This window comes from Bos javanicus, chromosome 4 (genome assembly GCF_032452875.1).
Source record: "Bos javanicus breed banteng chromosome 4, ARS-OSU_banteng_1.0, whole genome shotgun sequence".
Classification (NCBI taxonomy): Eukaryota; Metazoa; Chordata; class Mammalia; order Artiodactyla; family Bovidae; genus Bos; species Bos javanicus.
The window spans coordinates 104,493,051-104,514,195 of NC_083871.1; the positions used below are offsets into that span (position 1 = coordinate 104,493,051).

Here is a 21,145-nt window from a genome sequence, read left to right on the forward strand (position 1 = left end):
GGCAGTGAAGTGACTTCTGCCTTTTAAAAGATCTTCTTGAACACCATCTAGCAACTGAACAACAGACACCTCTCAATAGCACTCTGAGGTTGTAACTATTATTATTAGTAACTACTAACGGCTTCTTTCCACAACTGAAATATTAGGTTACACTATAAAAATATTAGCAAATGTAGTTTTCAAACCTGTAAGTAAACCCTATCAATTATGTTAAATTAAATCCTAAGGCATTCAGACATGACACACACTTTTTTTTTCCATTCTGTAAATCATTGTTTTCTCTCTGGATTCAATAAAGACTTAAAAATTGTCTTGAAAAGCATAGGAGCTTTATTTTTTAAGGCATCACTTTCTACCAGATAAGTCAAGAATGTTGATACTTTTAGTGAATTGCTGATCATTTACGTTTAATTTGCTTGATCTATAGATCACTGAATGGGCTGAATTTACTTTGTTCTAAAACTTTGAAGTTTTAGGACTAAGCTGTATTTGTGTGTGGCCAGTCTACAAAGCTGATCTGCTCAAGGACTATGGGTCATAACTTAGAAAACTAGAAGGACATCATAATATGAACAAGAATAGTTGTGTGTAGAGCAAGTTTTTGCAGACTATAATTTGCACCCTATTGGGGGTCCTGAAATAATTTCAGTGGGTTGTGATCAGCATCAAAAACAACTACAACAAAAAGAATGTAATAGAAAATAAGAGAGTATGATGCATTTTTCCCAACTGTAAATATATGTACGTATTATGTGGAGTGTATATTAGGTCTGAATATAAAATGTATTTCTAATTGTGGACTGTAGTAAAAAGGCTTGGAAGCCAATGATTTTGACTAAAGAGTTGGGGGTGAGGTGCAGTGGGGAATGGGTAGAAAGAGATGGTTGAGCTGGAATTTTGTTATGTTACACCTTTTACTGGGATGTTGGCTTTCATTTCCGAGTGGCTAGTGGGAGTTCTTTAAAAGAGACCCTAAGAAGGAATTTCCTGAAGTAAGCCTTGTGTATGAAATCCACCTCTTTTTTTTTTTTTTAGCACATTTGTTATTAAGCTCCTAAACATCACTTGGAGAAAGAATGGATCATGCAGTGGTGTAGGTCGTGGACTCTGTCATCCATGGTCCCTTCAGCAAGTTTCTGAAATCCTCGCTTTTCAGTCATGGGCTCCCCAAGTGACACTGGTGGTGAAGAACCTGCCTACCAATGCAAGAGACGTAAGAGACTTGGGTTCATCCTCTGAGGTGGGAAGATCCCCTGGAGGAGAGCCTGGCAACCCATTCCATTATTCTTGCCTGTAGAATCTCATGGACAGAGGAGCCTGACCGGCCGCAGTCCATAGGATCACAAAGAATCGGACACGACTGAAGCAAGTTAGCACTTTAGTCAAGTCACTAAAGGAGAATAAAAATGCAGCACTCATGTTTAAGACTGCATTTACATTTCAGAGGTGTGGTTTAAGCATTTCTGACTCCGGGGAAGTTACAGAAGCACAGAATTTTAGACCTGGAAGCGATTTTAGAGCTCTGGGAGATGGTGAAGGACAGGGAAGCCTGGCGTGCTGCAGTCCACAGGGTCACAAAGAGTTGGGTGCTCCTGAGCAACTGAACAACAGTGAACCCCAGGCAAAAAGAAGTTAAAGTAACTTCTGCATTCAGGGTGAGGGCAGGGTGGGGAGCGAGGAGTCCTGCAGGTGGGAGAAGGTAGAGAGACACAGACTGAGGAATGCAGGCATGAAGAAGCACAGCCAGAAGCCTTGGGGTTTTTCTTGATTACTGCAATAGAAAAACAAGTCTGGGGACTTCCCCAAAGGTTCAGTGGTTAAGGCTTTGAGCTTCCAATGCAGGGGGTATGGGTTCAATCCCTGGTCAGGGAACTAACATCTCGAATGCCATGTAGCACGACTAAAAAACCCCAAATAAAAAGTTTTTTTCAAAGTCCAATTAAAAATTAAAGAAAGAAAAAGAAATCTGTGTAACTTTCTTTTTTTACCAATTCAGAGAAATGGCCTCCTGCCCCTTTGCCTTCTCTTGGCCTCAGCCCTGGAGGGAGCAGGTCTGCAGGGAGTCTCCCCTTCTTTCCACTGCTGCTGTGCTTTGTGTCTCTGGCTGAAGCCCAGGGGTCTCGGGGTGGGGGTGGGGGTGGGGGGCAGGGTGTGTGGCTCAGCTGCAGTGAGTGTGAACCAGCTGGGTGGGGAAGGTAGCTGGAACAAGTAGAGAACACGACGATAAGCAATGGCAGCACTAGATACACAGGGCAGGTAAAGAAATGTCACGGAAAGAAGAAATGCATCCATTTAACTGGAACGCAGGGAGCTGAGGGGCACCGGGACTCAGTCTGCTGTTGTCGTTTAGTCGCTAAGTCGCGTACTCAGTCTCGATGGGGACAAATGACAACTCAACGTGTCACCTGTCGGCCATGTAGGTTGGTACTACCATTGTTGATTCTGCTAACAAGTGTCTTTTGTTTGTTTGCTTTTTAAACAGTCTGATCGCTGTTGCAGCCGGGTCCCCATGTTTCCCACCTGGTTTCCACTGCCACCTTGTTAGCTGGCACCTGTCAGGGCGTCAGGAGCCACCCGAGAGGTGGGGGTTCTGGTAGTGTCGCATCCCTCTTGTTCTCCAGCTCCCTCCAATATTCTAAAACAAAATTCTGCCTCTTGAAACACTAGAAGGACAGGTCAGATTCTGCAAATAATACATCAAGTGGCAGCTGTTCCTTCCAAATAAATGGTAGAAGAGGGGCTTCCCTGGTGGTCCAGTGGTTAAGAATCCCCCTTGCAATGCAAAGCACACCAGTTTGACCCCTGGTCTGGGAAGATCCTTCATGCCACAGAGCAACTAAGCCTGTGGGCCACCCACAACTACCAAGCCTGTGCTCTAGAGCTGAGAGCCGCAACTACTGAAGCCCGTGTGCCCTAGAGCCCATGCTCTGCAACGAGAAGCCACTGCGATGAGAGGCCTGCACACCATGAGAGAGTAGCCTCCGTGCAACTAGAGAAAACCTCCGTGTAACAACGAAGACCCACCTCACCCCCAAAATTAGTGAATCTTAAAAAAAATGGTAGAAGAGAAAAGAAGGGATTATTCTGAGTGTAGCTTGTTGAGATTTTATTCCCTGACCCATAAAGGCTAGAGGAGCTTCCATGGGGGTGGGCACTGCTAGGGCTGGTGGTTTCTTAGGAACATGCAAAGTACAGTCTACAGTTCTAGGGATGCTAAGGACGACTGTTCAGGCTCGCTTGCCACTTAATGTGGAGCCTTCTGAGCATCTGCTGGTTGGAGGAGAGGCAGTGTTTTTGAAGGAAGTTCTAGCAGGGAGCCCTGGCAGCTGGCTCACATTACAGTGGGGGTGGAGGAAAGGAATGCTGGCCCCCCACAGCTGTGATCAATTTGCACAAAAGTGAGGGAGGGAGGAGACGCCCCAGTGGGAGGTTGGCTGGGCCACAAGGTTAAAAGATGGGCACAGGGGAGAAGGGTCAGATCCCAGAATGCTTTGCTACTTGGTGGTGGTTCCTGAGGGTTGAAGCATTAGTCCAGAGACACCAGGATACACTTGTGAGCACTCAGATTCTCCTGGAGAAGACGCTTCCATTCTGGCTGCTACAAAGCCCTGTGTCGTATGGGTTGTTGTTGGTTAATTGCTCAGTCGTGTCTGACTTTCAATTCCATGGACTACAGCAGGCCAGGGTTTCCTGTCCTTCACCATCTCCGGAGTTTGCTCAAGCTCACGTCCATTGAGTCAGTGATGCCATCCAACCATCTCATCCTCTGTTGTCCCCTTCTCCTCATGCCCTCAATCTTTCCCAGCAACAGGGTCCTAGCCCAATTTTCAGTTAGTTATTACTATGCTCAGCAGCCTCCCAATTCACCTAGCAACCAGAAAGAGTCAAGCACAGAGCTTTCTCTAAGATGCTACCAGAAAAGTGAAGGATGAGTTTCCAGAGTTGGAGAGACCCCAGGAGTTTGCAGGGTGAGTCCATCAGCATCCTTTAGGATTCCAGGCAAAGCGTCTCTCCCTTTGTGTGTGATTCCCAGGAACCAGAGCCAGTGGTGACTCTGATGTGGTCTGGTGCCTGCTGAGACCTAGTGGGAGGTGGCTGCCATGCTTCCATTACTGTACTTTCAGACCCTGCAGAAATGTGTCACTGAGTTAAAAAAGAACCCAGGCTGGACCTCAACAAAACTGGGTTTGCTACACTCTGTGTGATCTCAGGTAAAGCTCTTCTCCAGGCCTCAGCTTCCTCATCTGTAACATAAGGAAAGTGGGCGTTCCAGCTTTAAAGTCTGCCAACCACGAACTATGAGAGAGAGAGAGAGAAAGCCAGGAACTGGAAGTAGGAGCCAGGAGCTGAAAATGACTGACACTGAAAAAAACCCAGGCCTGGAGGGTAATTCTAGAGCTCACTGATGGAGACAGGGCAGAAAAGCAATGGTGACATCTCATTCCAAGGAATTAGGGGATACAACGTTGGAGAGCTTTTAAGTTGCCCCCGAAAGGACTACACTTAGAGCCAGCACAGCCTGGAGGGACCTGGCCCCAGAAGAGAGCTGGAGTATGCTATATCCGAGATTCTGTTGGTGATGGGTTTGGAGTCAAAGACAATTTGTGGCTATGCTATTGTCTAAACCTTGCTTCAAAGTTATCTTGGTGTTCATAGGCAAAAAAAAAAAAAAGGTAGTTAATACTTCATGTATAATCAGTCTGATGGCATTTTCCCAGCACTCTGCTGAACTAAACACAGGTGTCTCCCTGTTAGCTTCTTGAGGACCTCTGAGGTAGTACTTTAGGTGTCGGACCACCAAGATGGAGGCTACCCACACTCCCAAGTAGTCCTTGGCAAGCTCACTTGCCTGGAGAGGGTGTGCCACAAACCCAACCTTCTTCTGAAACACCATGGTGCAACTGATTGAGACAGGATATGGGGCCCCATTTAAACCTACAGAAACGGATTAAAAATGAACTAAAAGGAGCACACAACAAGATGAAGATGCACAGCTACATAGGGACTTATCTGTGTAGTCAACTGACGTCGAGGCCAAGACTCAAGCTCTACTATTTGTCCAGATTTGACCACCGAATCCCACTTGTCATTCACTAGAAGTCTGTCATTTAGCTTCTGGTGTGAACGCACTACGGACAGATAAGTAACTTTCTCGAATATTAAAAACCGTCGTCCTGCCTAAAACTTTTACACAAATTGTTTATGTGCAGCTCTGACTCTCTTATTCAGCCTAGTGTGTAGATTTGGCCAAAACCTTGGGAACTGAAATTAATAAATGAAAAAACAAAATGTTTATCATCAGGGAAATGAAGAAAGGGGTATAGGGAAATATTTATTTAGGTTGTTATGACAACAGAACAAGTGATCACAACAACATTCTTTCTTTCCCATCTGCTAAACTTTGGCTTGACAGAGCCTTAAGGAACACTCAACGTCCACCGTAAAGATGAAACGGAGCAAGAATGTTATTCTAAATTTGATAGATTTTTGGCTCCACTTAAAACCCTTTTCTAACTCATACAATATTTGCCACAACTCCCAGCTATTTCCTCTCGCAGTGGGCAGACGCACTTGCAACGATGAGGAAATGAATTGTGTGGCGGGGGAGGGTGCTGGTGGCAGTGACCACAGGCCTCCGGCAGGCCAATGTTCACCCTGGGATGTCATGGGGCCACTCACTGAGTCTGCGGTGGGCCCTGTTCTCATGCCCTGCTCCATGGCCTTGAGAAGATGGGGGGCTACAGAAGGGAACCTGGAGCAGCCTACTTCTACTTCCAGCTGAGCAGGGCTAGAAATCAGGGCATGTGCAGCCCATAGAGAGCAAGTGGTGCCCACTGATGAGGATGAAAGCATGGGCTGAACTTAGGCTGAAGGCTTTCTTCAGAGGCTTTTCCAGGTCAGACGACTTGCAGCCAGCCACTGGTTTGTCATGGCCTAGATGAAGAGTCAGACATGACTGAGAGACTTCCCTTTCACTTTTCACTTTCATGCCTTGGAGAAGGAAATGGCAACCTACTCCAGTGTTCCTGCCTGGAGAATCCCAGGGACAGCGGAGCCTGGTGGGCTGCTGTCTATGGGGTCGCACAGAGTCGGACACAACTGAAGCGACTTAGCAGCAGCAGCAGCAGCAGCTGAGGAATGCTTCAATTCCCTAGAGCTATTTTCCCATAAATCAGAAGTAGGTGGTGGCTGACTCCTCTCAGAGGAACTCCTTAGGTGGAACAGGCTGGAGAAGAGAAGATGGGTTCCGGCTTTCTCACTCAGTAACTTCACACGCACTGTGTTCTCTGGAGGCGTTTCTGTGCTCTGATCATTAGCTAGGTCCCTATTTCACAGGTGAGCCAGACTTCCTGTGTGGGCTCTCTGTTAGGGGAGGGGGCAAGTCTGAGGGTCAGAGAGACCCCCAAAGAGGAGGCTGCGCTGAGGCCCCCTCAGAAGAAAGCACTTAAAGCTGCAAGAGGAGGTACAGATGGAGCCCTGACTTCTGAGCACAGGCTAGAGCAGCGGCCTGGGAGTCCTGGGAGAGTGGATCTGTAACATGGGGTGTATTTATTTATCTTCAACCCAGATAAGGTTAAGCGGGGTGTTAGAAGGGCACTCACAGTTAGTTACCTCAGCACCTCACCATCCTGAAGCACATACGTTTAGAATCACTCTCAGGAAATGCTATCCAGATGGTTTCTACTGAACCAGACCCCCTGGGCGAGGAGTGGGCCATGTGAGGGTGGGATCCCAGAGCATCTGAGCTGGAGGGGTCCCATGGGAATCACACAGCTGGGCAGAGGAGGCGGTTGTCCCCTGGGACACAGGATGCCTGAGACGGATGAGTCCTGGGTCAGGAATGGGGGAAGGGTACTTCAGCAGGTCCGGGACCAAGATTGCTGGGTGGGCAGACACCAAGGGGTGTGGCAGACACCTGGGGCACCCCAGCCCATGGACTCAGAGGTCAGAGCTGGGAGAGACTCTGGAGGTTTCCTCAGCCACCTGCCTCAAGGGGGTCCCGGCTAGAAGGGTGGGTGGGGTGGGTGGGGTAGATGGGCCCAGGAGAGGAAAGCACAGATGTCTGAGCTTCCTCAGGAGACAATTCTGGCTGGACTGCCAAGCACGTTGTGATGGCACGTTTTTAAAAAGACTGTCCCTATGTATCTGTATAGACAGACAGCCTCACAGATACTCCTCTATTCCACCCAGACCATGGCGGCCTGCTCGCCTCCTCGTCTTCTCTGGAGCCAGCTACCCCTGTCTGATCCCAGCTCTCCCACTGACCCTTTCCTTGAGCAAAGTGACTTCACTTCCGTGTGCTTCTTAGTCTCCCGCTAACAGAACTGAACTGATGGAGCTCTCGGGAGGCTGAGAGAATGGAGGAGCTCAGCCCAGGGCAGCTCGCCGGTTCCCTACCTCAAGGCTCAGCTGTTGCTGTTCTCATCAGGTTTATGCACACTGTGCTTTCTGCCTCAGTGCTCTCAGGGCCTTTCTTTCTTTCCTCGCTTCTTCAGATCTGCACTTAACTAGTGTTGGCTGAAAAGCAAATTTATTGAGCAAGAGAGAGAGAACACTTGAAGCCATTTGTAATGGGACAATCACAGGCTACTTCTGGGGACAATGAGACACCAGAGCCCTAGCAATTCAGAGCTCTGAGTGGCTGGGCATGGAGGAGCCCTTGTTTCCTAAATGAGGAGACCCAGGGCCAGCAGCTGAGGACGTTCAGGCCTCCTCGCTGTCTGGGAAGGCCCCTCCCGTGGGATGAGAGCTGGACGTGCCAGCCTGAATGTTGTAAAGGGTCTGCAGTGTAATTTCGGTATTTCATACACGCATGCGAGCACACGCACACGCTGGCTCTGGACCCAAAGAGGGCACCCAAGTTATCCACATCCCTGCCCCGCTACCTGACAAAAATCCTACCTCCTCAGTGCCCCATGGCTGGCAGCTGCTGCAAAAGAAAACAGCCAGTGGGCAGTAAGAGCCTTATGGCAAGAACAGCGTCCTGCAGCCACGGCTGGCATTTTACCCTCTTGTGGGTGTTTGCTGCTCCGAGAGACTAAATCTCTCAGGGCAGAGTGCCAGGCACCCTGGGAGGCGGGGTGATGACAGAAACCCCAAAGTCCCTCCAATCAGACCACCGCAGTGACTTGTCTCCTGCCAGGGCAGGAGGGGAGGGGGCTGGGAGGACTGAGCAGTACCCGGCAGTGGGAAGGCCCCATGCTCAGGGAGGGGTTCCTTTCATTGTCTCTCATGACAACAGCTCTGTGTGAGTCCCACCTGTCAACCCAGAAGTCTCTCCAGGGACAAGGTGGAGTGGTCAAGTCCTTCCCCAGAGGTCTCTGTCCTAAGCCCTTCCCGGTGTCTCGGCACCCAAAGCCTCTGACATATGCCCGCTGCTGCCCTGCAGGGATGCCTCTGTCTTTGATGCGGCTCCCTCCCTTTCTGTTCCCACTGTCTCCTTTCATTGTCCCTTTGTGAGAAAAATAAATGATATTATCCCTTCTCCTCCCCCCCCGAAGAAAGCCTGGGTTAGAGCGGAGGGCCACGGGCCCTGGTCCCCTGCTCCTCTTGAGTCACGTCCGTCTTCTTAGATATTTGGGCAGGCTGGACCCTTCCTGAGCCTGACATCTTTAAACCAGAAGCAAGCGGCCCTTGGGACTATTTGCCCCATCTCCACTCCCTGGAGGGCCTTCCACTCCTGACCTGGGTCTTTCAGAGACCCATCACTTTCCCCTCCTCCCAAGGAAAGCCTGAGAATCCGACAACTAAAAAAAAAATGGTGGAGAGTGGGGGATGGTGGGGCTTCCAGAGAATACAGAGTCACTAGAGCACTGGTGAAATCTGATCCTGGTCATGCAAGGGTTATTCCTCATCCTCAGCTTGCAGGCCCCCACCTTGAGAACTCTCTGGTCCGAATCCCCCAGTGCCCAGGGATCTTGGAGAGCTGCCCACAGCACCAGCTGCAGGCTAGAGGCAGGGCCTGCTGACAAGAGTGCACAGAGAGTACAATAACTGTGACATTAAACGTGAATAGCTAACTCTCAGGCGGGCTGGGAGCAGCCTGGGAGGAGCCCGGTGGCTGCGGTCCAACGACCGAGCGTGAGCAAGGTGACCAGATGGGCTGCGGTGGAGACAGGGCTGGATTCCATCTCCCACCACGCCTGCGGATGGACCCCACGTTCACACGCTTTGTCCTTTGCACTCTTCTTTCCCTTTTCTTCTTCTTCCCTTTTGTTTTCTAGAGTCGAGAGTCATTATTTCCTCTCCAAACCGATTTTTACATGTTTTTGGCACGGCTTCTTTCCAGATGGACTCTCAGCTGGCCTCTCCTGCTTGGCCGGCTTATCTCGAGCCAGGACCCACAACTCAGCCCTCCCTGGAGCAGCAGCCACCACTTTCGCTTCTGCGCCCTCAGTTCCAAAGAGAGGAAAGCTCTGATTCAGTATTTTGAAATGATGAAAATGCCAAGAATTCTTTTAAAGTTCAGAATTAACCCCAACCCCTATCTGCATCTTCTTCAGGATCTTCTTTGATCTGTGACCTGGGCTTTGCCAATCACCGAACGTGACCCTAGGATGTGGGTGCACCCTGCTGGGCAGCGGGTCTGTGTGTGTGGATTCTGTTAGCCCTAGATGAAGGCACGCCTCTGGCTCTGTCTGTGCCTCCCGCCTGGTCCTGCAGCCCTCCTGGGAACAGGGCCCTGCCTGCCTCTGCCGGTTCCTGGCTCTCCTCTCAGTTCCACTACCCTGAGCTGCTCTGCAGTTCCTGAAGGAACTCTTGGCCTCCCCTCTCCCTGCTGTTGTACCAACAGCTCCTTTTGCCTGGAACATGCTTTCTACTTGCTCTTGGGCTTAAGATGCAGGGAACTCGTCTTGTCTATGAATGAGAATGCTCTGCCTCTAGTCGGCCTTTACAGCAGGGTACTGGGCAGTCTCTTTACTTCTCCATCCCCACCCCCGACTGAGGCCTCTTGAAGCACAGCTCTGTCTTTTCCCCGTTTCCCCAGCACATGGTAGGGTGCCCAGAGCCTAGCAGAATGAGTGAGCAGCAGGCCAAGTACCAGATGAGCCGAGTGCAGAAGTGCAGGCTCAGCTCACTTTACACAACTCGGGGGCCTCATAAGCCTCCAGCCTCAGCTGCCTGCTGACTCTCACTCCTTCTGCAGAGGAGCTGCCTCTGAACTCCAGGCGATCCCCCACTACAGGTTCCATCCCGTGCGAGACTGACCGCAAACACTTAGAGACAGTTCGAGACTGACCGTCGTGCAAACACTTCAGCGGAAGTTGCCAAGGTTTGATACCTGAGCTTGTCTGCGATGAAGATGATCCTCCTTTCCAGGAGCAGGGAGGCAAAAACGCAGAGCAGGTGTCGGACGCTGAGAGAGGAAAAGAGAGACTCAAAGTCCACGTGTTCGAGCCGGGAGTCCAGCGGACGGCACAGTTCAATCACCTGCCAGGGAACACGAGCGGCATGAGGGGGCCGCCTGGTCAGCCAGGCCTCTCACGCACCGGGCAGGCCTGGGGCCCTGTGGTCCTCAGCAGGGAGGCCCACTGCCAGGGGAGGAGGGAGATAAAAACAGGAAAACCAAAGGGACTGGGGAAAGAAAGACGGCAGGAGATTGGGAAAGGAGGTACGTTTGGTAGGGACTCCGTCTCACCGTGAGTGTGAGGGTAGTTTGCGTGGAGGTGGGGAGACAGGACACAGAACCAGAGCCCCTCGGGCCATGATGGCTGGAGCCTGCCCCCTCCCACCCCATCGATGACACATGTGAGCCCCCACAGGGAGTTTTGAGGGCTGGTCCCTTGGAGTCCCACAGCAGAATGTCTGATCTCACAAGGGACTTCCAGGCTCACAAAGAAGGACCAGCAGATCCAAGCACTTCTTTCAAGGCTCCTCTCCTCTACAAGGCGATTCTTAATGAACTCAACCCCATTCCAACCCCTCCCCAGGGATGGCTCTTTCAGCTTGTATGCATAGTGTGCACGTATCTCCTCACTCTGTACTTGTTGACATGTTCTTGAGTTCATCTCAAGTCACTACTCATGTGCATGCTCTTGACGGTGAGCAGAACCTGGCTTCTGCTCTCAGCATGGCACCGGCCTGGTGCTGCACGGACAGCGGGGCTCACTAAAGTTAACATCCCCATGGCCACGTCACCTGCATCTGTATGGGGTGGTTTAGGATTCTCCAGCAGCAGGCACCCCACTCCAGTACTCTTGCCTGGAAAATCCCATGGAGGGAGGAGCCTGGTGGGCTGCAGTTCATGGGGTCGCTAAGAGTTAGACACGACTGAGCGTCTTCACTTTCACTTTTCACTTTCATGCATTGGAGAAGGAAATGGCAACCCACTCCAGTGTTCTTGCCTGGAGAATCCCAGGGACGGGGAGCCTGGTGGGCTGCCGTCTATGGAGTCGCAAGAGTTGGACACGACTGAATCGACTTAGCAGCAGTAGCAGCAGCAGCAGGGAGACTGCTGCTCTCTGTGCTGGGAAGTTGAGCGGTTCCAGAATATTCCAGACACATCCTCGTCCTGCCTGTCCCCAGAGGTGACCCGCTTTTCCGAGGGCCTTTAGAACTGGAGACTCAAGGCTGAATGGGTCACATACAAGGACGGGAAGATGAAAACAAGCTCTGGTATCAAATCCCACCCAGCCAAGGAAAGGGACATGCTTCAAAGACTGGGATGAATAAAAAGTAGCACTTGAGCTTGTCAGAGACATTACTTTGCCAACAAAGGTCCATCTAGTCAAGGCTATGGTTTTTCCAGTAGTCGTGTATGGATGTGAGAGTTGGACTGTGAAGAAAGCTGAGCACCGAAGAATTGATGCTTTTGAACTGTGGTGTTGGAGAAGACTCTTGAGAGTCCCTTGGACTGCAAGGAGATCCAAGCAGTCCATTCTAAAGGAGATCAGCCCTGGGTGTTCTTTGGAAGGAATCATGCTAAAGCTGAAACTCCAGTACTTTGGCCACCTCATGCGAAGAGTTGACTCATTGGAAAAGAGTCCCTCTGATGCTGGGAGGGATTGGGGGCAGGAGGAGAAGGGGACGACAGAGGATGAGATGACTGGATGGCATCACCGACTTGATGGACATGAGTTTGAGTGAACTCCTGGAGCTGGTGATGGACAAGGAGGCCTGGCGTGCTGCAACTCATGGGGTTGCAAAGAGTCAGACACGATTGAGCGACTGAACTGAACTGAACTGAACTGAGGTTGTCTTCCCCGAAAAGAATCTGCTTTGCATATTAAGTGGAAGTGGTGATATAGATCAAAACCCTAAAAAGGTTCAAATACGATTTATGAAGGTGGTTGGCTATTAAGAGAAGCTAAAGATGTTCACTGCCCTGGCACAGTTTTCTCATCCAGCAACCAACAGATGGATTGGACTTAGGGTGGAATTTATGACTCTCTCACAGATGGATGATCTGGGCCAGCTTGAGGAGCAAGAGGCCACCACTGAATGTGACAGCCCACTGAAAGCCAGCCTGTGGGATCACCAGGACCTGATCACTGTCAGGGCTACGCCCCCTGGGACAGGAGAGGAGTCTGATGGCATACCTCAGTTCCTGACCCGGGCAAGAAGTTCTTGACCACGATGGTTTTGCCCAGGGCTGGGAAGGGGGCTTCCATAACGCTCCTCATGAGAGGCTGGACCAGGGCAGGAGAGATGCCTCGTCGTTTTTCCACCTCATCCAAAATCTGCAAGGGACAGAAAAGTCGGGCTGCGAGGTGGAGCTCTCTTCCAGATGAAGGGGGCCTGCCACCGAGGCTGCGGAACCGTGGGGAAGCCGGGGGGTCCTCATCAGGCCAAACCTCCAGTCTCTTTCACCTTGTGCGTTAAGACCCGGATCCACCCTCTCTGCAGCCACTCTTTTCCATGTGGCCCTACAATTTCTCCCACTTACAGGGTGAAGTATAGTTCCTGCCCCCTTGACTTTGAAAACTGTCCTTCTGTCCATTTGCATTCCCCTGTGACATTGATCATGATATACGTTCTCAATGGGAAGAATAGCGCCCCCCAAGGGGGTAAAAATTGGTTGGGGGTTGGTGAAAACACTCAGGTATTGTGAGGGTTTGTGCCCTTCTAAGGGGCCAAAGTACATAAACAGATACGTGATATATCTGTAGAACTGAATTTTCTCTGGGGGGAAGCCATTAGGACAACACAAACCAAAACCAAAGAGATGCCACTTGACAGCCATTGGACTGTAATAAAAAAAACAGGTAACAGGTGTTGGTGAGGAAGTGGTGAAATTGGAACCCTCATACACTGCAGGTGGAAATGTAAACCAGCGAAGTTTTTCTTTTGAAAATAGTCTGTTTAAGAAATTAAACATATTATGACCCAGCAAATCCACTCCTAGGTATTTAACCAATGGAAATGAAAACATGTTCACACGAAAACTTGAACACGAATGTTCAAAGCAGCATTATTCATAGGAGCCAAAAAAGGAAATAATCCAAACATCCATTAACTTATGAATAATAAGCAAAACATGTTACCTATAAAATGGAATATTATTCAATACGATGGAATAAAATACTGATACATGCTACAACATGGATGATTTGAAAATTGTGCTAAGTGAAATAAGCCAGACACAAAAGGGACAAACACTATACGATTCCACTTACATGAGATCCTCGAGTCAAACTCATAAAAGAGACAGAAAGTAGAGTAGAGGGGTGGTTGCCAGGGGCTGGGGGAGGAGAGGACAGAGGGTTAGTGTTTAATGGGCACCGAATTTTAGTCTGGGGAGATGAAAGAGTTCTGCAGATGGATGATGGAGACGGTGGCACAACAAAGTGAATAAACATAATGCCCATCAACTGTACACCTAGAAATGACTGAAATGGTAAGTGTAATGTTATGTACGTTTTACCACAGTAAAAAGAAAATAATATGACAAAAAGTTAAAAATTTCATGGGGAGGAGAGGCAATTGAGGAAAAACAATATCTAAAAAGGCTGCTCACTGGAACAGTAATGAGAAAAAGTTGAGGACCACTGGGCAGGCAGGATGAGGCGGAAGTGACCACGTGCCTGTGCTAAGCCCAGGGCTTGGGAGGCAAGTAGAAACTTGCCTTACGGGTTTCTGCTTGCCTCCCTGTGCATGCATGGGACAGCTTCCTGTCTCAGGGGGGTGACAAACCCACATCCAGACTTGCAGCTGAAGCATCAGCCAACCCCCAGCCTACTGGAAGCACAAGGGTGAGTGAGCCACGGAGTCCAGCAGAGCAGAACCCCAGAGCCCTGCCCCTCTGTGGGAGTCAATGGTGGCTGCTTTAAGCCACTGTGGTTTGTTAACACAGCATCATTGCAACGATACTTATGCTTTCTTCAGAGATTCTGAAAGCTGTTCTTATTCATTATCCTTTTGTCTTTACTGAAGGACAATTTGCCATAATGGTCCTTGCCCCTCACCTAGAAATAACCTGAGGTCTTGGAATCAGTTAGCCAAAGCTCTGTCTATGGTTCTATGCTGAATATTTGCTGTGAGGTCTTCAGCAAGTCTTCATACTATATTCTTAAAAAAATCACAGTCACAAAACTGACATGAAAATGCAGGATTGTGCATCACACGAGTATGTTAGGATGTTCGCTTGCTCTGCATCTCCTGCCCATGATGTAGCAATGCAGCTTATGTGAACTTCAGAGCTGCTGCTGGAGGCTGGCCTACCTCGCAGGAGCCGTTTACTCCTAGATTCATAAGCGTTCTCACAACAATAGGGTCTCTGACCTACAGCCTCCTCTCCATGTTGAAACACACCCATGATGAAGACTGGCATGAGCAGCAATGCAAATCTGAGCCAGAGCTTGTGAGTGACTGACTGTAATGTACAATGACTATCTCCTCACGTGGAGTGAAGGCCATGACTCAGGTGACGCTGGTACCATTAATCACTTCCGACTGTGTAAAGTACAAGCTCTACCACAGCCAGAGGTCACACTGCATCAGTCTGATTCAGGCCTCCTCTGAGCTCAGGACAGGGTGGGCAGGAGCAGGAATTTTGGTTCAGAATGCTAAGGGAGTGGGGCTTTCATCCACAGACAGTAGATGCAGGACTTCAATTCTCCAAAAGAAAACCTGGAATGAAATACATGTTTAAGGACTTAAAATACATGTATAGATTAAATATTTATGTCTCATTGACAGAAGAAACAAATGTTGAGTTACACCTAATTTTTGAGATTGGCATCAAACAGCATAGTAATTTATGCCAATCCAGAATACTGGGGTGGCTGAGCCAATTCACCACGGCAATTCCTATGTCCTGATATATTGCTTCATTTTCCAAAAAGAAGGACCAAGTTATACTAAGATTTTGATAGAGGGCTTCCCTGATAGGTCAGTTGGTAAAGAATATGCCTGCAATGCAGAAGACCCCAGTTCGATTCCTGGGTCCTCTGGAGAAGTGGATAGGCTACCCACTCTAGTATTCTTGGGCTTTCCTTATAGGTCAGCTGGTAAAGAATCTGCCTGTAATGTGGGAGACCTGGGTTCGATCCCTGGGTTGGGAAGATCCCCTGGAAAAGGGAAAGGCTGCCCACTCCAGTATTCTGGCCTGGAGAATTCCATGGACTGTATACAGTCCATGGGGTCGCAAAAGTCGGACATGACTGAGCGACTTTTACTTTCACTCTGACAAACTTAGAGTAGTCTCACAATAACAAATCTCACACACACACAACAGACACACGTAACAGACATACACCACACATAATGTGACAAAAGATAACGCTTATGAGAGGGGAAGTAAAGCACATGGAACATTCTGGGGGGAGCCTTTGCCCCTCCATCCTCAACTGCAATTAATTTGTCCTTTTCCCCTCCCTCACTTTCTGGGCCACGACCTTCATCCATTCATTTCCTGTCCCAGTGATTATCTCAGCGAGGCTCAAGGAAGGGAGGAGGAGGAAGTGGCAAGGAAAACAGGTTGGGGAATAAGAAGATAAAAAGTCCTGGGAGTTGGGGTGTCTCCTGAGTCCTCCTGGGCCCTGCAACTCCCACACGCTCCCTCCCTGCTCTGGGGCCAAAGTCCTCACCTTTGAAAAGAGGCTGAAGCATCCCAGGCGGCTCACGATGCAGTAAACTTCAGGGAGACGCTTTCCTTTGCCACCAGGCTTTTGGGAGTGAAACACAAGGAGATTATGAGTGTGACCAATCTCAGGGGAGGAAAGACCCCAGATCTTTTTAACATGGTGCCGACTGTTTCCACAAACCAGAGTTTTTGAAAATCAATAAGGTAAGCAGTTACCAATACCCCATCTTACAGGTGGAACCACTTCTGGTTACGTAGACGTGTGTTAAAATTCTCCCAAAGGGACCAAATCAAGAGTTTTGTGCACACAGTAGGAGCTCAATGTGGCCTACAGAACCATAAAATGAGGAATCTTGTTTACTCATATCACTTAACTTGTTTACTCATATTACTCATATCACTGTGGTTTTTCTCAAGGAACTTATTTATTCCTTATAATTATTATAACTCCAAATGAGAAATCTTTTCTAAAAATCCTTTTTGGAAACTATTAATTTTCAAAACCAAAAAGGAAAACAATCTCAATACTTAAACTCCAAAGTAATTATAGTAACAGAATTTATTATCCCACTTAACTTTTTCGATCACTATCCATACTTTTTTTATTCACTAATTTAACAAATATTTACTGAGCAGCCACTATGTGCCACACATTATTCTTGACTATATTAGCCTATGTATAACAAGACTAAAATACACTCTCAGTGGAAAATGATTTGCCACTACTGAAAGTACTCCTAAAAATGGGCCTCAAAAAGACAAGCTCTAAAATGTTTTGGCATGATCATATCACTGAAGTAAGTGTGTGACTTTTAAAGGTTAATGTTCTGAAGGAGACACTTAAATTATTTGTGTCATGAACCGTAAAGCCATCCTTCTTCAGCCCTTACCACTATTACGAAAGTTCTCTGTAAGCTCTGAGTCTGTTGAGCACACTTTATTAGAAAGGACGCCTGCCTTGAGGGGGGATGGCCATTTATTTGGCAGGGAAAGCAGTGGACAAAGTATTTTCTTTTCAAGGGAGGCAGACAGTGTTTCCATCCACAGTGAGGCTCACGTGGATCCCCAAACACTCCTTCCCGTGTTTAATGACCCTGACGAACTTGCTACACCTCTAGTCCCTTCTCTTGTGGCCTGTGGTGAATGAGGCCCTAGGAAGCCAGTAGGGGCTCTGCATGGAGCTCTCGCTGCCGGACAGCAGGGGATACTGACCAGCAGTCTTCGGCAGTAACCAAACCTTCTGCTCCCATCTTCTCCAGTTAAGACAAACGAGAATGTTTCACTGTGGTTGGGAAAATGAAAGGAAGTGCGTTACTCTCCGACCACAGCGCTATGAGACTAGGTATCAATTACAAGAAAAAAACTGCAGAAAACACAAACACATGGAGATTAAACAAGGAGTTTCTAAATAACCAACAGGTCACTGAAGAAATCAAAGGGGAAGTAAAAAAATCTCTAGAAACAAATGACAATGAAAACACAACTCAAAACCTATGGGATGCAGCAAAAGCAGTTCTAAGAGGGAAGTTTATAGCAATACACTCCTACCTCAAGAAACAAGAAAAACATCAAATAGACAAGGTAACTTTACATCTAAAGCAACTGGAAAAAGAACAGGAAGTGTGTTACAAAACAGAACAAAAGTTGCATCATCATGCTGAGCCACCAGGGGACATTCAGGAGGAGGCTGTCAGAAAGTGCAGTGCAGCTCCCTGTCCCGCCCGCCCATCTCTGGGCTGTGGCTCCGGAGTCTCTGTCAGGGATACGGGGATCTCAAGTGTCGCTGTGTCCTGAGAGGAAGTGAGGACTTTTCTTTCCACCCTCAGCCCTCATATAATTCTATGACCTGGGCCATCCCATCGAACAGACACAGTGCTCATTGGTCCTCTCTTGGGGTGAGCCCCGGAGTGACTCAAGACTGGGGGGTATGGGGGGGAGCTGGGTAGCAGTAGGCAATGGTGGTGCCCTTCTTGGAGCTGCCCCGGGCAGCTCCCCTGGGCACCGAAGCTGCGACTGTCCTTAAAGACTGCCGGGCCAACTTCGAGGTACTCAGTGTCCCTCGGACACTTAGGATTTGGAGCCTCCTGAGTTTGGTCAGTTGTTGAGACCTCTGATTAAAAAAAAAACTTCCACCCAACAATATGGGTTAAAGCAGAAATGTAAACTCATGACAATCTGAATAATGGCTAGATGTGTTGCTGAAGAAGTATTTTCACAGCACTGGACAAGGTTTTCTTAGACTATGAATTACCTTATTGCCCATCACGTCAGCTTATGAAACACATTCCAAGATGGAGTGGGAGGTCTGGGAACCTGCACATTTGGCAAAATGAGTCTTGTCTTCAGGCATGCTTTGCAAACACCCGTGGGGGAAATTTATACACTCGAGTCTGTCAGGATCACTTACCAGCAGGACTGACTTATGTACCGGGTCTGCCATCGACGACCTCTCTCTAGCTCTCACTTTAGTCTTGGCGGGGCCAGGGGAGGGCGGGGAGACACCAGCACATACCTGGTAAACTGCTGGACCGGAGTCCAGTCCTTGGCATCAGGGAAACAGAACTGGGGGATAGCCTTCAGCTGGTCCTCAGCTTCTCTCATGAACTTGAACGACCTTTCCAGCTGCAGGGAGAAGGGCGAGAGGAGGCTGGAGAATAAGCTCCGGTGTGAGCAAGACAGAGGCTCGACAGGCACACAGCCCCCATGGTCCTGAAGTCATAACTGTCGCCTTAACCTCCACGCTGAGGAGGGCTTGCAGCTCAGGCTTAAGCTATTTTCTCCCTCAGGGCAGTTTCAACTATAGTCTTATGCGGGGAACAAGGAGAAAAAATAGTGTGCTTTAGAGAAATGTTCTCTATACCTAACATTCTGGAATATAAGCATTTTAATCAATAAGGAAGAGCTGTCATAGCAACCACTTCCGAATCCGAGACTCACAAATCTGCAAGGCAGAGCCACAAACTAGTTGTCTGATGCCTGGACCTAGGCAAAGCTGGCCCTCTTCAATTTCAGCAGAGATGTTTTGCAGCCCTTCTTAGTGAATCCATCCAGGTAAATTACGTTATACAGTGAAATTTAATTCATTTCAGGAGGTCTTTGAATATCAGAATTAAAGGAAAACTAGACACGAGGCTGACATTCTTAGAAAAAAATAAGCCCAGAGAAGTTAAGTGATTTGTCCATGATCACACAGCTAGAATGGAATCCAGGAAAGAATCAAAATGATCTTAATTTCTGTCTTCTTCTTGCTCTCTGATTTATCTGACACATCACAGACTGGAGGAATATCATCTTACTTCAAAACGGAACGAATGGATGAAGTCTGACTTAAGAGATTATATTTAAAGCCGTGACTCTGCTTGTTCTGTGTCTGAATGGGTATCTACTTCAAAAAGCACTCCATTCTGGGGAATCTGTTGGACAGCAATGCACCTGTAGTTAACCACACTGTACTGTACACCTGGAGATGTTGGGATGCTGAATTTTATGCCACATGTTGTTTTTTTTTTTTTTTGCCTCAACTGAAAAAAAAAGGCACTCTAGGTATAAAGTTTGCAATACAAAAAAAAAAAAAGTTTATAATTAGCATGCTGCTGCTGCTGCTAAGTCACTTCAGTCATGTCTGACTCTTTGTGACCCCACAGACAGCAGCCCACAGGCTCCCCTGTCCCTGGGATTCTCCAGGCATAAACACTGGAGTGGGTTGCCATTTCCTTCTCCAATGCATGAAAGTGGAAAGTGAAAGTGAAGTCGCTCAGTCATGTCTGACCCTCAGCGAGCCCATGGACTACAGCCTTCCAGGCTCCTTCATCCACAGGATTTTCCAGGCAGGAGTACTGGAGTGGGGTGCCTGATAGTTTGCTTATAAATTGGTACTTCTAAAGTGCTGGGAAGAATTGTTGGCTTTTTGTTGTGTTGTTGCTGATAGGTTTACACTTGTTACATTTCCCTTATAAACAGTTAAAGAAAAAATAAACCATGATAAAATTGCCTTCAGTCATCTAAAATATCAGCTACTTGAACTGAGTGGAGTGTGAATTTCTAAAATTAGAAAATTGTAACATCTAAGTTAAAGTCTTAAAATACTATTGTTGATAATTTCTTACTTTGTTTCTCATATCTTTCCATTAAGGCCTCCACCTTAAACCAGGGCTTCCCAGGTGGCCCTAGTGGTAAAGAACCCACTTGCTAATAATGTAGGAGACTTTTTAAGAGACTCAGGTATGACCCCTGGGTGAGGAAGATCCCCTGCTGAAGGAAATGGCAACCCAATCCAGTATTCTTGCCTAGAGAATCCCATGCACAGAGGAGCTTGACACGCTACAGTCCATAGCGTTGCAAAGAATTGGACTCGAATGAAGTGACTTAGCACAGCACCACCTTAAACCAGTCTTGCAGTTTCTGAGGTCTGTTGGCTAATGGTACTCCTTCACAGAGGATCTGCAAGCCTTCCCAAGGCCATGAAACATCAGAGAGAAGAGGTCTCTGAAGACAGCATCCAAAGGAATAGGGCATTGGGCTGATGGCTTTCAACTTGGAAACCCACTTCTAGTATGATCCTTATTCGGCCAGATCAAATTTAACTAAAGCTGCTACTGCTGCTGCTGCTGCTGCTGCTAAGTCAATACAGTCATGCCTGACTCTGTGCGACCCCAGAGATGGCAGCCCACCAGGCTCCCCCGTCCCTGGGATTCTCCAGGCAAGAACACTGGAGTGGGTTGCCATTTCCTTCTCCAATGCATGAAAGTGAAAGTGAAGTCGCTCAGTTGTGTCCAACTCTTAGCAACCCCATGGACTGCAGCCCACCAGGCTCCTCCGTCCATGGGACTTTCCAGGCAAGAGTACTGGAGTGGGGTGCCATTGCCTTCTCCAAAGCTGCTACTAATATAATATTAATGCTTGAGACAACTATCGATGAATGAAACACAGTCACCATATGTAGACTAGGAGCCAGTCATTAATTGTTCTTCAGTCTTTCTTCTTCAGAATAAACAGTCACTCTTTCTTTACTGAACTATAATGGTTTTCTCTTTCATCATGACTCAGAAGATTCCAACTGGTACTGGAACAGTCTTTGAGTTGACAATTTACTAGCTCAGACTGCTGCCAAAGCAACAGTTT

General features: G+C 48.2%; 1 protein-coding gene across 8 annotated transcripts in view; it reads right to left on the reverse strand.

The window, feature by feature from the left end:
• DENND2A (DENN domain containing 2A) overlaps positions 1-21,145 on the reverse strand; it is a 99,678-nt gene that overhangs the window by 10,105 nt on the left and 68,428 nt on the right. For 7 of the 8 annotated variants that reach the window (XM_061414909.1, XM_061414903.1, XM_061414910.1 and 4 more), the window contains 5 exons: positions 18,537-18,646; positions 17,237-17,306; positions 16,029-16,106; positions 12,540-12,680; positions 10,283-10,431 (listed from right to left, as the gene is read on the reverse strand). In XM_061414909.1, coding sequence (XP_061270893.1) covers positions 10,283-10,431; positions 12,540-12,680; positions 16,029-16,106; positions 17,237-17,306; positions 18,537-18,646 — 548 coding nt within the window. Of the gene's footprint in view, positions 1-1,974; positions 7,519-10,282; positions 10,432-12,539; positions 12,681-16,028; positions 16,107-17,236; positions 17,307-18,536; positions 18,647-21,145 lie in introns of those variants that run through there. The other variant, XM_061414911.1, reaches the window with a different exon arrangement.